The sequence below is a fragment of the Cimex lectularius genome, unplaced genomic scaffold (genome assembly GCF_000648675.2).
Source record: "Cimex lectularius strain Harlan isolate CLEC.00 unplaced genomic scaffold, Clec_2.1 scaffold97, whole genome shotgun sequence".
NCBI classification, from domain to species: Eukaryota; Metazoa; Arthropoda; class Insecta; order Hemiptera; family Cimicidae; genus Cimex; species Cimex lectularius.
Genome location: NW_019392672.1, coordinates 982276 through 999359, shown reverse-complemented (window position 1 = coordinate 999359; position 17084 = coordinate 982276). Strand labels below are relative to the sequence as shown.

At 36.4% G+C, this 17084-nt stretch overlaps 1 protein-coding gene across 5 annotated transcripts in view; it reads right to left on the bottom strand.

Annotated features, from left to right (window-relative positions):
• LOC106667103 (dachshund homolog 2) overlaps positions 1-17084 on the bottom strand; it is a 248288-nt gene that overhangs the window by 8823 nt on the left and 222381 nt on the right. For all 5 annotated transcript variants that reach the window (XM_024225339.1, XM_014394805.2, XM_014394806.2 and 2 more), the window contains 2 exons: positions 8952-9098; positions 5211-5510 (listed from right to left, as the gene is read on the bottom strand). In XM_024225339.1, coding sequence (XP_024081107.1) covers positions 5211-5510; positions 8952-9098 — 447 coding nt within the window. The remainder of the gene's footprint in view (positions 1-5210; positions 5511-8951; positions 9099-17084) is intronic.

Sequence of the window (17084 nt, the reverse complement as noted above, 5' to 3'; positions counted from 1 at the left end):
TTTGTTTCTACCAACATTTTTTTTGTATTTTCAGATCAATATTTTGTTTGTACAACTAACATTAAATTTAGTTGTATATTTAAACCTTAACGATAAAACGACAGAAGTTTATTTTTAAAAAACATATAAATATAGTCGCCCAAAAACAAAAGCTACAAAAAATACAATTTTATTTTATTTTTGGTTTTACTACATGAAAACAAATTCTAATACATTTTATATGTATCATTAGAGGCAACGAATCAAACATAAACGTTCTGCAACGAGATGTACCCAGAAACAATGCTTACAGGAGATTTCCGTCTGAATTGAAACAGGTTTTAAACACGACACAAAAATATATCTCAGGTTTTATGATCGACCAGTTATGCTTATTTGCTTAGTGCTGTTGGTTCTGATGCTTATTTGCTTATTTGGTAGTGATGTTTTGGGATCTGGGATGTGGTCCAAGAATGACAATTATTACAATTACTGCCAAGCTTTCGGCATTTCTTATACCTTCCTCAGAGCTTTACATTCATCATCAATAATCAGCATAAACATGTAATAATATGTGTGGTTTTAGTGACCGTTACTTGATGATTATTTGGAGGTAGTGAGATGCGGTCTGGTGTGACGTAGGTTTTAGAAAAACATTTTCTTTATCGTGCCAACGTTTCGATCTTTATTGAGATCATCTTCAGGGCCTGGGNCAACTTATAAAAAATATATAAAAATTTAGAAGATGGTATGGAAGTAAAATAAAATTCTTGTATATATTCGAATTTTTTTAATATAACAATTGGGCTTTTAGAAGATGATGAAAAATTAAAAATGACATAAAATTAAATATAAAAATAAAGGATCCGTCTATTATTAATTCAAGACTTTTTGAAATATTAAATATTGATTAATTGGGGATCGTGAGGTGCGTTCTGGTGTGACGTAGGTTTTAGAAAAACATTTTCTTTATCGTGCCAACGTTTCGATCTTTATTGAGATCATCTTCAGGGCCTGGGATTTATAAACTATGTTTAAATTTTACAAATGTATTGTCGACTACTTTCACCTCAAAGAAGCCGACTCCTCATAAAAAAAGTCTTTCTATTCCCGACTTCCCTCCCCACCCTTTCAAAATTCAACTTATATAAACATAAATCATCAATATGTCACTGGCACGCTCAACACGAAAGACAAGAACGACGCATCTACACGGAAAACAAACATTTTGAGTGAGTACAAACACTTTGATTGAATCTAAAATTTTCTAGCATTGTATAAATTCATTTTTCTTTTTCTAAAATTTTCTAGCATTGTATAAATTCATTTTTCTTTTTCTAAAATTTTCAAGCATTGTATAAATTCATTTTTCTTTTTCTAACATTTTCTAGCATTGTATAAATTCATTTTTCTTTTTCTAAAATTTTCTAGCATTGCATAATTTCTTTTTTTTTCTCCACATCCTACATGAATTTGTAAAATTTAAACAATGTTTATAAGTCCCAGGCCCAGAAGATGATCTCAATAAAGATCGAAACGTTGGCACGAAGAAAATGTTGTTCTAAAACCTACGTTACACCAGACCCCCATCTGACGACCTCCATGTCATACATAATAAATAATTGGTCTTAAAATAGTTCCAATTTGGTTTTGTTTTTGTTATTGTTCCAATTAATTGTGATAAATTGTAAATGTCATAACAAAACGGTAAAAGCGATGTTTTCATAGCTTAAAAGCTTGGTCCTCCTAGTTGCTTAATATGGTTCGATATGGCGTAATAGACAAAAATCCTTCGCCGAACGGGATAGGAATTTTATTCTCCCAGAAGATAGAGATAATCGATAAAAGGAAGGCATTTTGCCGGGCGGAATCATATATAATAAATACATCTGTAAATAGTGTGGCCCGTGCTGAGAGTCTGAGAAAGGTCAAGAGAGGGTCGTGGACTTTTCATTTCCCATCACGGCCAATCACAATTACTGGTATCCGTAAGAGGGAAATTGTAGGCCGGTAATGCCCCTCTGGTCCGTGCCCCACAGCTCAATTACACGCATTACCAAACCGGGTAAAACGTTTAATCAAAACCCATTTCTTATTTTATGAAATTACATTCGTACTCTCTCACGAGGGGGTCGTGAGCCAGGTTTTAAATGTAATCTATCGCGGGCCAGTTCGATTTTGAAAATTATAGGTTATGGGTAAACACTGTGCTCTGCGACCTTTCTAATATTGAGGATTTACCGTCATCATCTCCTTTAAAGTGTCCCGTCAGGGATCGGTCGTTTGTTGAAATCGTGATCGCGTTTCGCGGGATTCCGTTTACGACGTTCGGCAAGACGTTTATCCACCTTGGCAATAAAATTATGAACTTTCATCTTCAGCTTAGGCTGAAATTTTAATCGCTTCTGTCATATAACTGAAAACTCTGTAAAGTCTTAACTGAACTGCTTAAACGTAGCAGATTTTAATTAGTCAAACTTCAAATTTTGAATAAAAGTTTTATCTTCACAAGGTAAATCAAGACAAATCGGTTCTGGAATAAGATAACAAGCAAAAAACGACCGCGAGTCATGCTCGTTTGGTCGAGTCGATCTTTTCCGACTATAATAATTATCCTTAGACTATAATTATTATTAGGAAGGGTGGGAGTTGTTTTGCTCCGTCAGACGCCTTTAGATATTTCGCCATATAAAATTGAACAATACCAAATAAAGGTAACCATAAACAAACCACGTTAAAAATATTTAAAATTCTTTTTCAGTTTTAATCTAAACAGTTTTGAGAGATAATATGTTGAAATATGCATGGTAAAATACCAGTACTTTCGGTGGTTAGAAAGAGGAATTGCCAAAAAATAAAATTTTATAAAGTTCTTAATCATACAGAACCAAATGAATTCTTATCATATTAAGTTGTGCATTTAATTTAAAAATGTATTTGTATTAATCCATAAGAATTACTAACCACTGTAATAATTATTAAATTCACCAGTTTCTTGATCCGCTTGACCAATTAATATCTTTCTAACTCGACTAAAAACCTTAATTAATTGTAATAATTATGTTTACTCATGATCACTGTTTGAAAATTTTTATAGCAATTTAAAAAGAGCGTGTTTGTTTGTAAAAACTTGTATAAAATTTTTTATGTTTCTTTTTAATTATCAAACATCTATATTATTGGAATGTAGTGATAGTTAGATACCACTTTTGCAATCCTTTCTTGGATTATAATTTTTCATAACTAAGTATATCAGGTCAGCACAAACTGTGCTCATATATCATTATTAAAATTATAAGTTTTTTATTTGCTATGAAGGCGAGACGAAATAATAATTGCCTTTATTCACCAGCGATATCTAATATTATGTCTAGTTATTAGCTTATCTGTGGGTGTGCAATCGGTAAGATCGTTATCGAATTCATATTCATATTTGAATTGGATGGTCTATGGCACAATGTGTCTTGAATTTTATCAAGAACAATGTAATATTTATTTATTTTTAACTTAAAAGTAATTATTTATTTAAGCCGTGTTATGGTTGGAGGGAGGGTGGGAGGGAAGGAGAGAGATGAGAACAGGTGGGAAGAGAGAAGGTGGGAGAGAGAGAGAGAGAGAGAGAGAGAGAGAGAGAGAGAAGAGAGAGAGAAGAGAGAGAAGAGGAGAGAAGAGAGAAGGTGCGAGAGAGAGAGAGAGAGAAGAAAACAAGAGAGAAGAGAGAAGGTGCGATAGAGAGAGAGAGAGAGAGAGAGAGAGAGAGAGAGAGAGAAGAAAACAGGAGAGAGAGAGATAGAGAGAGAGAGAGGTAGAGAAAAGAACAAGAGAGAAGAGAGAAGAGAGAAGGAAAGAGGGAAGAAAAGGTGGGCGAGAGAGAAGAGAAGAGGAGAGAGATAAAGAGAGAGAGGGTGAGAGTGTGTGAGGTGAGGGAGAGGGTGAATTATATGATATGACCTATCAAAAGTCAGTTTTCAAAAAGGAGAATGTTTATAGGGGTTGGATTGGCATGGAACCCTCAAGATGGTTTCCTGTCCCTTCTACTCGGCGAAGTGGTCAAGATGAAAAGAGCGAGCCGGCCAGTTGGTAATGGGAATCGGAACATGATTACGAATCATTCCCTGATCGATATTTGTTCATGCAGGAAATGGAATAGTTCCGTGTTGGTCGGCGGCCGAGAGGGTAGACGGCAATATCTATAAATGCGCCCTGATGCACCCTCCGTCCGACAATTTGCCTTTTAGATTGGTGGCACGGTTCACAACACCACAGCTTGACCGGGGAAATCGAATCAACGGGGTGAAACGGGCAGCGGGGTGTTGTCGACCATCCCCACATTTTTTTCCATCCCGGGATAAACCGGGCTAACAAGATTTCGGGCCGAAAGAGGATTAGGAATCGGGTTTAGTACATTTTGAATCGACTCTGTTTCACAACGCACTGGCTTTCATGAAAACTCCAACGAATGTATCAAAACTGTCCAATCCCACAGCCAATTTTTCAATAATTTGTCCCGATAAATTTCAAAATTTTCCTATACATCCTCACTACAGTTATTCACCTTACAGTTGGCTATTACTAGTGTTTTTACCATTTTTTTTATTGGCCTAAAAGTTTTCAATAAAGTCTTTGTAATAAGACTCATGTGTAAGATGGTACCGAAACGTTTCCAACCAACACAGCGAGGGTAAGAAAAAAAAACGACCGGTGATGACCAAACAACAGGTTTATTCCTGTAGACCACACAGAGAAAGCTCATAATTTGAGGAAGTAGACATATATTAAAAATTTGACAATTTGTTTTTCTTAGGGTTAATTTGTGGAATTTTACGACAATTAATTCAAAACTTATATTCCCAATTGAACCCACTTTAGTACATGTATCGATAATAAGTACAGTAATTATGTACTGGTCAGTATAGTCATCATGTTATTAACTTGAGTGTATAGAATTTATTTATAGACTTTTCTAAAGAGGGAAAAGTAAACTCATGAAATGGTTTTTAAAATAATGTTTATTACTAATTCAATGTTTAAAAAAAGCTGTACAAATACTCAAAAGTGGCAGATTACTTAACTACAATAATACTCATAAATAAATTGAGTTGAGGAAAAATAAAAATAAAAAATTGAAAAGAAAGTCTTTTTGTTTGAATAATTTAAATAATGTAATGAATGTTTTTATTGTGCACTATATAAAGAAGGATGGTGACTGTTGAGGAGTGCCAAGTATTTACCGGAATAGTTCTGCCAGAAGGCGGCCCCGGAGTTGATGAGGTCTATGCTGGAATAGTTCCAGGGCTTGTCCTGAGGCGGGGGCGGGTCGCGTGGTGTTGTCGATGGTGTGGTGTAATTTGTGGGCGTAGCCTGTTCAGCTACCTCCGGCCTTTCGGGGCGGTCGCGTTCCGTCGTCTGCGAGCCGCCTCCGCCGCTGCCGCCCCCGTTGCCCGTCGAGGTTGACCCGCTGCCGCCCCCGGCTGCCGTTGCAGAGCCGCCGCTACCTCCAGTCGTCTGGCTCGCGCTCTGAGCGCAGCTCTCTGAAACAGAACACCATTAACATCCGCCCTGCATTGGATTGATTCAACATCAACATTTTTAAGACAACTGTAAAATTTAATATATTTTAATACATCTAGTCAACCTATCAATTTTTTTTAAATTTATCTAATAAAAATGCAAAATTAAATGCCATTTGATTTTATCAACCAACTTTCAATGATTCTCCTAACCTCACCACAACATGTTCATTCAAAAGCTTTTGTTTTTTTAAATTTATTTTTACCTATCTACGATCACACAGCACAACACTAGCACTAATGCCACTACTGCACTAGTAGCACACATGCTTTGAGGAGCTAGTCATTGCTGGCACTCAATGTGTATGATTTGCTGTCAAGGAGGTCCCGAGGCCATCGTCGGTTAAGCCGATGTGGCGGGTGTCAGGATGGGAATGAGTGGAGAGGACTCAAGCAGTATGGTTAGGATGGTTGGAAAGGTTGGTATGGAAAGTTTTGAATCTGAATCGGATCAGTTCGTTGACAAAAGGAATGTTGAGGTCTTTGTGGATCATGAGGTTAGTGACATAATAAGGTGCTTTGACAATTGACTAAGAACTTTCGATTGGAAGGACTGGATGGGCTAGATATTGGAAGGCTTGGCATACCCCCCAGTTCCACTCCGTATCTCCATATTGGTCTAAGTAAAGTCTTGTACAGTATTATCTTTGACTTAATTGTCAAAGTCGATTTCGGTCTTAGAAGTCTTCGTAGTAGTCCAAGTCTTGTATCAAGTTGTTTTTAATAGTGAGTGGAAACTGGTATCTCTTTGTTGGTGATGTACAATGGAGGGTAAGACAGCTTTTTCAGTGTAAAAGTAAACTAAGTGCATTTTTCTTCGTTCAGCCTTGTCCTCCATTTTTTACACCAGTCTTCGATAAGCTCGAGGTGTTCCTGGATGAATGAGGGAGCTGCGCAGGATTCGAGTTAGAGAAAAAGATTGCGGTCATTCAAAAGTAATGCAAAATTGTAACACGGTTTTATTTAATTAAATAAGGTTTGATCTAGTGTGAACAAGTTGAACAGAAACATATTCTTATCGTGAAATCATCCCAGAGTTCAGAGGGTCTGTTCTCTAAACCTTTTACTAACATCTAGAAAGGCACTTATTGGTATTAGTAGTATATTAGCAAGAAGTAAAGTGGTTTTTATACAGTTGAAGGTAATATCCGAAACTGATTATTTTTCCTGACTGATTCCGCAAATAGGTTCGGTTATTTCTAGTTCATTGTACGATCAAAAGGATTGTATTGTTTTTATATCATGTTTACAATCCGGCTCGACCTTAAATAATTATTAATTTTTATCCTTTTTTCCCCAATTTTTTTATAATTTTTTAGGCGTTGACGCAACGCTCATTTCTGTAAAGTCCCGGTTCGAATCCAACGGCCCTGCATTCGAACTCGACTTATTTGGGAATTTTTTCAAATTCCTCGAGGCTGATTCGACCTCTGTTTTTTCGAACCCTCGTAAAATAAAAAAAATATAAATGAATAGTGAGTTACAGAATGTATGATGCTACTCCAAGGGTGGTTAGGTTGGCACAATTGTGACAATCCTAATAATATCAATTACATAATATTATATAATATCAAGCCTATTAATATTAATATATCTCGAAAAATAACGGTCATATCACAACGACATAGAAACATGAATAAATAAGTCAAACGATTAATAAATAAAATTTTTCCTTTATTTTCCAACATTTAAATTGTTTTATAGTTACTAACAATACCACTCTACATCACACGATTTTCATCTTTAAATATACATATAATTTCTTTTAATAGTCTTCTCCTTAGTTTTTGTTTCTTTTTTGTTTTTTTGCGTCCTTTACTGCCACACTGCCTTTACATGTCTTCCCTCACTCAACGCTGTTTGGACAATGCCAGGCCGGGTCTCCCTTGATCCATTCATTCTTAATACATATTTATGATTTAATAACAGATAATAATAACCTGAGTGTCATATATAGCAGTATATTTTTTTACTATGAAAGATTTAAAGAAAAATAATGTATTTATTTGTCTATTTATTTATGTATTGTGTTGCCACTGGGCAACTTCTTCAAACGACAAATGCAGCTGTACGAACATATTTGCTTAATACAATATTTTCAGTTGTAAATATCTAAAAAATGTAATAACAAAAATAAAAATAAAATTTTAAAGGTTGTAAATTAAAGAAAAAAAAATTTATTGATGTATTTGAGCAGTTTTGATATGACTGTTATTTCTTGGGTATATTTATAATTAAAATGACTAAGTTTAGCGCAATTGTGAGAAAGTAACCGCCGGGAAGTAGCCTCGTACATTTTGTAGCTCACTATGTTTTCGATTGATATAGAGGTTTTTCTAAAAAAGTAAAACAAAAATCGAGGGTTCGCAACAGCAGAGGTCATATAAACCCTCAGGGTGCCGGTGTTTTTGAAAAAAAGCCCATTTGCAAGCATGTCGGGTTCGAATGCAGGGCCGCTGGATTCGAACCCCGGACCTTTACCTTACAGTGACGAGCGCCGTGTCAACGACGAAACCTTGCGGCCACCGACGCCCTGCTAGTTTTTTAAAATCAGTTTATGTCCTAGCATTGCCAGTCGGAAGGGTCAGTAATGTTTGCTATTGTTAATATAATGTTCCACCAATTTTGTGTTATTTTTACTCACGGTTCAAAGAGAAATTTAAGAGTCGAGGATAGAGAATAATTAAGAGGAATTTAAAAATTAGCATTTTTTTTAAATGATTGTTAAATGAGATAAATCTGTACGAGATAATTACAACCATCATCATATGCCGTTTGCTTTTAAATTTGTAGTTGTTCAATTGAATCATAAAATGTGTAAATATAAATTTATGTTCTCTTGAGTGAGAGAGGTTTAATTATAAAGTTGGACTCGTACTAGTATCGAGAAATTGTTCTAGATTGGATGGAAACTGTTTTTAATAAAATGGTCCAGGTACTAGTTTCGGTTAATAGTGGAGCACTCCCACCTGCCCCCGCTATAAATAAATTGGGCAATGTAATGGATTATGTATCAGTCCCCATCTGCTTAATAAGTCGTAATGAGAGGTTGCTTACTAGACGGCTCAGGTAGGAGGAGCGTTTTTTCCCCAACCCCTCGACAAAGGGGGTTAAAAAATGTATTTTGTCCCGTGGAGCGCTCAGAGAGGAAATCCCGGGTTAATTTAATGTAAATTGAGGGTTTTCCAGGTGTGTTTCAAATTGAGAACTGGGGAGTTCGCTAAGACGTGAAACGTGCCGATCCAGTCGGCCGACGGATATTCCGCCTCGGCCGGGTGCAAATAGATGCACACTTAGCTCTGGATTATTCACAATTAGTTACCTTTCCCAGAGACTCTAAGGATTACGAGCCAATTAATTCAAGGGGAGGCCGAAAACCATCTGTGTCGAATATTTAGTTACCTGAAAGTACTCGGAGGGCTTCCGGTGGCGCTCCGGCAGCTTTCAATGCCTCCTCGAGTTGAGATCTTCTCTTCATTTCGATTTCCAACTGGTCCTGGAGCCGCCTCCGGGCCTTGCGCTCCTTTCTGAACCGTTTCTGGTAGACCACTGAAACATAAAAGACAAATTTGAAAAATGTTGCTGGGTCTCTTCACGCAGACGGTGTGTGGTCGTCGTGTGAGGTTGAGCCATTATAATTAGTTGGTAAAGCACAAACAACAATAGCAGGAACAATCGAGGCCGACAAAGCACCTTCTCCTTTGTTAATTTATTAGTTTAAGCCACACACACGCCTTTTCCTTATCAGAGATAACGTCAATCAACGTCAACAACAATTGTCTGACTAAGTGGCGTTTCGCTTTTATAATATGTGTCAACAAGAGAGAGATTGAGACCAACGGATGTAATTATATATTGTCAGTATTCCAATGAACGTCATATAGAATGTGGTAAAAAAAAAACATGTAAAAGCGAGCATGTCGAAATTTTTTCGCGTTGATTCGATCTTTAAAAATCATTCTTCAAAAAAATAGCGAAGAGTCTTACATATACGACGTCTCGTTATATAAAATGGGAACTATAAACAATATTAGTGGACAAAACGTAAATTTTTTAAGAGTTTTCACGTACGAATTCAGCTGTTAATTCTCAGAAATGATATGTCGTTATATCAAAAATGTTCAATGAATTGGCAATTCAGAACATGATCATGATGATCGTCTTACACGATATTTTATGAAATTGTTTTTCCTCGTCCATTCACGCAAAGTTTTCCACTCGATATGCACGTGGCCACTCCTGCCAACTGCAGTTGGCCAGTTGGCAGGAGTGTAATTAACTCAATTTACAATTACGTATTTTTTCCTTTATACTGTCATTTAATGCATTTTTTACAAACTAATGACGGCCCCAATCAGTAATCCGGTAGCCGTTAAAAAGGTGTGATTAAATTTTAAACGGCTGAAAATGAGTATATATAAGTCATATAATTTGCCGTTTAAGAGGGCGGGGGGAAAGAATGTCGTCTCCTAGACATTTTGGTAGCCTGAGGACATACGACCGGTTTACATCGGATGGAGAGAAACTGACGGAACTCGAAAGCATTCCGGGTGGATCAAAATAAGTTTCACGCTCCGTCTAACAATGGGTTTCGTCATTGAGACCATTCTCCATTTGACATTATAATCACTCTTTCTTTACTTACGCATTACATATACGCGACAAAACAATACAACTGATAATAAATTATCATAATTAGGGCTCTACAGAAGTAACAAAAGACGATGTGGGTGGTCTTTTCCGCTTTTTGTAATTACTTCGTATTTTCCCCGCCCTTTCAATGGGTGCTTCCAAATTAGAGACAATGCCGTTGAAAAATCTGCCTTCTTTGTTTTTTATTTTTTAATTTGGGAATCTAAAATGAACCGGTATATATATTGAGTGAATACGAATACCTTATAGGCGGTCGACAATGGAAGGAAACGTAAAAGGAGCGGGGGTGGGTTCCTTAAAACAATTTACCCTTGAGAGCGCCCGAGTACCATATGAAACTTTAACTCCGTGCTTTTATGAAACACTTAGTATAGCCCTTTCATCTCAGTTTCACTGAGAAATGTCTCCTAATATGATAACATTACGTGCCCCTAGTGTATATACGACTCCCACCCTGCGGACAAAGGAGACCGGCGGCACAAAAGCGGTTCGATCAAAGCCCAATCAAACTTGGCGACCAGTTATTGTGCTACACGTGTAAACAGATAATTAACTTTTTTGTTCCCTTGGAGAAAACCCGGACCGCCTTATGATCACGTTCCTCGCTGGGGATGTGACGAGCCCACCCCCACCCGATTTTGGAAAACGGCCCGTGAAATCTCCCCCTTGCTGGTACATTAGCTCTGGGGCCATGGTATCTCGCTCTTTTCTGTCCCATTGCTATTGGGGGATTCGAGATGGTTTTCCAATATCTCATAGGCGTAAACCCTTTTACTTCGTGAACCTTCCTAAACTGGCCGTTCTTATTTCCCTTCCTCTTGTTTGTGAATGAATCTTATTTTACACATTTTTAAAAAAAGCTGTCGTCAATCTTCTAGGTTTGTTTTTATGTTTTCTCCATAAAGATCAATGTCCTAATGTCACTTTTTGAATGTTGCAACGATTTCGCTAATTTTGAAATTGGATTTTCCCTATGGCGTTGTTGTCCATTTATTGGGAATCGTCTCGCCCTTGAGAATCTTCTGAAGAAGAAACAATCTTCTGAGGTACGATGTGGGGCCGAAGGTATGGAAGAAAGAGGGGATACAAGATAAACAAACTCCTCAGCCGAGGTGGTGAGGCGTTTGTGAGATATATGCCAATCAGAGGTCCAGCTAATAAGAAGTACAACTGTCCAACAAGAAGGGATTTTGCGGCCATCTTGGAACGGCAAAACTGGGACCCTGGAAAATTCAAGCCTACACAAGGTGACTTTTGTTTTGGAAGATACATTTTAACCTTTTGTGTGTGTCAAGGCCAGTAATTCCGAAATTATAATTTTTCATGAAATTTAAAAGATTTTGTTTTAGAAAATAAATACCTTTTTTTTCTCTTTACTCAAAAGTGTACATTTTTTATTTTTTTAAAATCATTTCTAATTTTGTTATAATTTTTATTTTATTATACATTCTCTTTTCTTTTAGTTTGATTTTGATTAACCATTATTTTAACAAGCCTATATAATTAGGCACTATGTGAAGGCAGTTTTAGTGGGCAGTCTTTCTCTATAAGTTTCAAAAAGAAAAACCAATGGTCTAGCTGAAACTGACCGTCACAGTGTTCATATCCGGTCAATTTGAATTTTTCACATCCTACATGTAGTAGTATAATTGAAACGATGTTTATAAATTCCGGGCCCTGAAGATCGAAACGTTGGCACGATAAAGAAAATGTTTTTCTAAAACCTACGTCATACCAGACCGCATCTCACGATCTCAAAATAATCAGTTTGAATTATTGAATGTTGAAATCGGCTCAATTTTAATTTAAGAACGTTGATATCTGTTCATTTCAATTTTTGAACGTTGATATATGATTAGCGCATGTTAACAGACTATCATTAATCTTCAATATTTCAAATTTAAAAGATAGATAATAGTTCAATAAGCGTAATAGTTAGCCAATTATAATAACCAATTATCGTTTAAGAAGTAAGATGTAAGAAACGATATCATAAATCAATAAAATATTGACTCCCTACTATAGATTTCTTGGGGTGCAATGATTAGAATAAATGTAACTTCAGCTTATAAATATAATTTTTATCCATTTACTGACTGTATACTCATTACTTATACAATATATACACTTGCTTGTTGCTGTTTGTGGAATAGGCGAGGGAGTTTTGGTGAAGGATCATATTCAGCATAGCCCATGAAACCTATGTTTGCAGATCGGTCTTTGATGAACTGTCAAAAGTTTAACGATTAGCGGCTCGTTGGTATATGTACAATCATATCGAGACAAACCGACGAGGATAAAAGATATATGCCTAAGACAAGTAACATTTTTTAATGATATGCTTGCAAGACAATTTTACTCTAAATGCAGACAAGGTGAGTGGTTTATCTCAGGTTATCAACTATAGAATAAACACAAATCGCACAATACATATTCATGACCACACGATACAAGCATAGAAAGGTCACATTCACTCAGGGTTTTACCTACTTCATTCTCGCTAATAACTTACTTTTACACTCAAGACGTCACACACCCTAGAGAGCTCGATATTCCTCGGGGACGGGTTAAATAAAATAACTCCTTCACGCTATGAAATTACAATCATTACTTTAAAAAAAGATGTTTTAATTGCATTCCGTTATAATAAATTATCATTCTTTTTTCAGGCTTCTTAAAAACAAATAAATATACTTTGACAACCATTAGATCGATTTTAATATAAGATAGATAGAAATACTTTATATTTTATCACGCATAACTGGCAATTAAAAATTCAACATAAAACTCTGGATATACGTGCATTAATTTTATAACATAAAAAGAATATAAATAAATACACAGAAAATAAATGACTTTTCATACAGATCATTAACTTTTTTATGATTGTATTTAATGAAGGAGAGGTGTACACGAAATTAAAAACTAAATTCCCCCTCTCTAAAAAACTAAATGGAATGAAGATTACATTCCTACACTTCTAGGCGTGGCGAGCATACCGTATGAGAGCCCGAGGATCTGGACCATTCGACAGCTCAATGATTTGGACTCTTGAGAAAGTGAATGACCCGAGGTTTAATGGACCAATCTGTCCTAAAATCCAACACTGAACAAGGAATTGAAGAACTGTCACAATTGACCGCTAGTTGCAAAGAGAACAACAACAAAAACAGATCCCATCCATCCATCCATCCCCCTTATCTTAAGAGTTCAAATGGAGAATAACGAAGTTTTACAAGTCAACGCAACTCAGATAGATTAAGACAGACAAAATTTCGTTCTTTTAAAAAACAGGAAATTATTTGAGGATTGAATACGACGTATGCATTCAGTTCTATGAAGTTCTTTTATTGCAGGTAACAAAGCTGTAAAGAGATCTGGCCATTTATCAAGGTCATCAAGGGTAGTGGTGGTTAGGGAGAATGTAATATAAATACTAAACTTCAATTAAGGTTTGGGTTGAGATAAAAAGTCAGTGTCACGAGCGGGTTTCGAACCCACGACCTTCGGATAAATACGTCGTTGCTTTACCACCTTGAGCTATGGTGAATTCGATCCACTCGGACACCACCTTTTGAATTTTCCCACCTTTTTGCATTTTCCAAATTTTCCCGCTCGTGACACTGACTTTTAATCTCAACCCAAAACTTAATTAAAGAATTGAAAGTAATTTATTTGGTTAATCAGACCACGAAACCTAATAAATGTAATAAATACTATAACAATATTTTCACAAATGAGAATCTTATCTCAAAGGATAAGCTAGTCCCCAACCGCAGGCTCGGGCAGTGCGAGCTGAGCCACCAAAGGACGAGGAAGGGCTCTCACTCAATTTGTTTGAAGACACCTGCTCTTTTTATGTAAATGGCAAGGAGTTAGTTGCGTATGTCATAGATCACATATTTTTATTTTTTTAAATCTGAATACATTTTTTTTTTTTTTAGGGTTTTGTTATAATTTATTTGGATCAGGTCCCGATTTTTGTATTTTCCGATTAATTTGTTTGAGTTTGTGGCACAAATATTTATTTTCATTTTTATTTTACACTCGAAAGGAAACGAGTTTGCTTCGTGTGAAGGGGATTCACGATAAGATCGTAATAATACTAAAGTGATAAATACATTTTTTGAATAATTAAGTACGTATTCAATTTAGGGAATTTGTTAACATACTATACTTTTTATATTGTGAAGTTGATTGTAACATTTACCTACTGGGTATGCCAGTGATCATCCTCACGTCAATGTTCCGTGGTATGTTCAGCAATCCAACATTTCCAATAGTCTGATGTGTAAATAGCCACAAGATTAACACCGGATATAAAATTTCATTTTCCTTCACCCAAAAATACTGCTGTTAATTAAAGTGCATGTACCAAAATTTATTACGCTAGCGAACAATAGAGTGTTACTAGGCTAACAGATAGATTTTGACTGATAAGTGATAGAAGGTAAAAGTATTATTGTAATTAATATTTTTTATTTTTGATGGTAATGGCAAGATTGCGTGGAATGTGGAGTGCGATTTGCATTCCTTAATCAACTTTGGCACTCGTACGCACGGCAAGTATACCGAGCGACAGGTTTACAATGGCAAACATTTGTCACAGTTTATTGTCGGCTGTGTTTAAGATGGTCCCCGAGATGGAAAGTAGCCGGAGTCGCTATGGTAAGGGGGGGTAATTACAAGGTAGCACCTGGGCGGCCATTGGAACCACAAAGCCACACCTACCTCCGCCATACCTCGTAGAGAAAACAAATACATAAATTTAATTGAAAAAAACCCCACGGTAAAGGCCGTTTTTCGAAATCGGCGGGAAAAACGCGCCCCGCAGGGCAGTTTAGATAGTGATGTGAAGCAACGTGTAAAATGTGAACGCACAGAGATGCACAAGGGTTGCCGGGTGTAATAACAGATAAGTAGATAGAAAAGGAGCAGCAGTATCAACTCGCGCGGTGTGGAGTTATGGTGATAACTTGGGGCCCTCGTAAAAATAAATGGCCCGGAGGGTGGCTCCTTTTACACAACCGACTCGCACATCAAATAAACTCGCAATAGAATTTGTAACCCCCGTTTGTCTTCCTTAAATCCTGGGAGGAAGGTCAATTTTCATCTCTTCCCGCTTCATCAACCGTTTCCTCTACTATATTTTGCTTTCCTCATGACACTTTATGGATATGAATCTGTGGAGGAATGTGGAGGCGAAGAAATCGCGCTTTGGGCGGTTCATTCTCTCATCTCTCTACACGAACGTAAATGTGAATAGTCAAATTGGTAACCTTTAAAAAATACATTCAATCTTCTCTACTTTACTATCAGAACAAATTTCTGACTTTTTTCTGGATGTCTGCGTATTTCAAAATCTCACTAAACAACAGTGATAAAACCAGGTTGCCAATTGTCCCTCTTATTTATATGCCTGTATTTACCCTTATTGCTACATTAATTAAAGTAAGATTCGAGGTTAATTAATTAATTTATTAATGTGGTTGTATTATGGGATCTTTTGCACAACGTAAGCGTCACAGTAACGCTAAATTTACTGAAATGCGCATGCGCCCTACGTTATTTGTCTTAGAATAGGGTGACGGTAAAGTAGTTTTTTAAGATATTGTCCCATTTGAAACAATAATATTATGTATGTGTAATTATAATAAAATTGTTTATTTTATAGTTAATATTTTACAATTCAAATCTTAATGAATCCCGACTTCTAAGAATGCATACAGTTTGATGTACCAACATTAAAATATTTTAATTGTATCGACTACTTTTCTACGAACGATTAATCTGGATCACGGTAAGGTCTTGATGAAAAACCAAAATCAGGTGTTAGAGCAAAGCCTTCGACCTATTTTAAGGTCATCATCAGAGCTAAATAATCTTAAATATGTTCAGACCCAAAACTTTACCAAGGACTGTAACAATATCGTACTACTACTGTAATAGTGTCACAGTCCTTGGCAACGGAAGAACTTGACATATTTATGATAAGAAATGATGCATTGAATGAGGAGTAAAACATCAGAACCATGTGTGCTCAACCATTCAGGAGAACTGGGTGAAGGCAAGATAGAGAACTAGAGAGAAGGCAAGAAAAAACGTTCCAGACTCCTCATTGCTCATTCAGAAACCGGCCAAGTGTTAAACAACAACAATAAAAGAACAGTGAAGTGAGGTTGGCCACAATGTAGAAATCACCATTTTGATGGGTTGACTTTTTTAGAAGGGAGTCTGGAACTTTTGTCTTTTGTTTTGACTAATCTCAGGTTATGGACTAAAAAAATAACGGACTTGACCACAGTGTAGGTAACATTACATTGATAACTAATTTTTTTGGAGGGAGTCTGGAACTTGGTCCTTTTTCCCTGAAAGTTTTTTGTTGGGATATCATATTTTTTTGTTCGCTGTTGTCGTCGGGTTGTCGAGAAGTGCCTTATAATTTTGATGATGTGTCTACCAACTTCCCCCTATAAAGCGGCATTAATTCTGGAAAAATTCCAATGTACAGATTATTACGATTTTTACAATATAAGACCTGCCTTAGTACCAAATTTTATGTTTCTAACTATATGGAAATTTTCCGGTTTTTCCCTTTACTTGCTATATAAAAGCCACCTTTTTACAGATTTTCATGTTTCTAGCTATTCGAGATGTACTTTTTAATTTTGATGATCACTGAGTCAGACCACTCCTTAGCATAGATTCTTCCTTAGCAAGAATGGCAAAATCACTGCTGCAATTGTAGAGGGCAAAACTCAGAGGAATTGTAGGTCTAATAACCGGTCACTGGCATCTGAGAAAACACACACATGGTCATGTATAGCGATGATCCCATCTGCAGATTATGCTGTGAGGAAGAGGAAACAGCCGCCCATATCA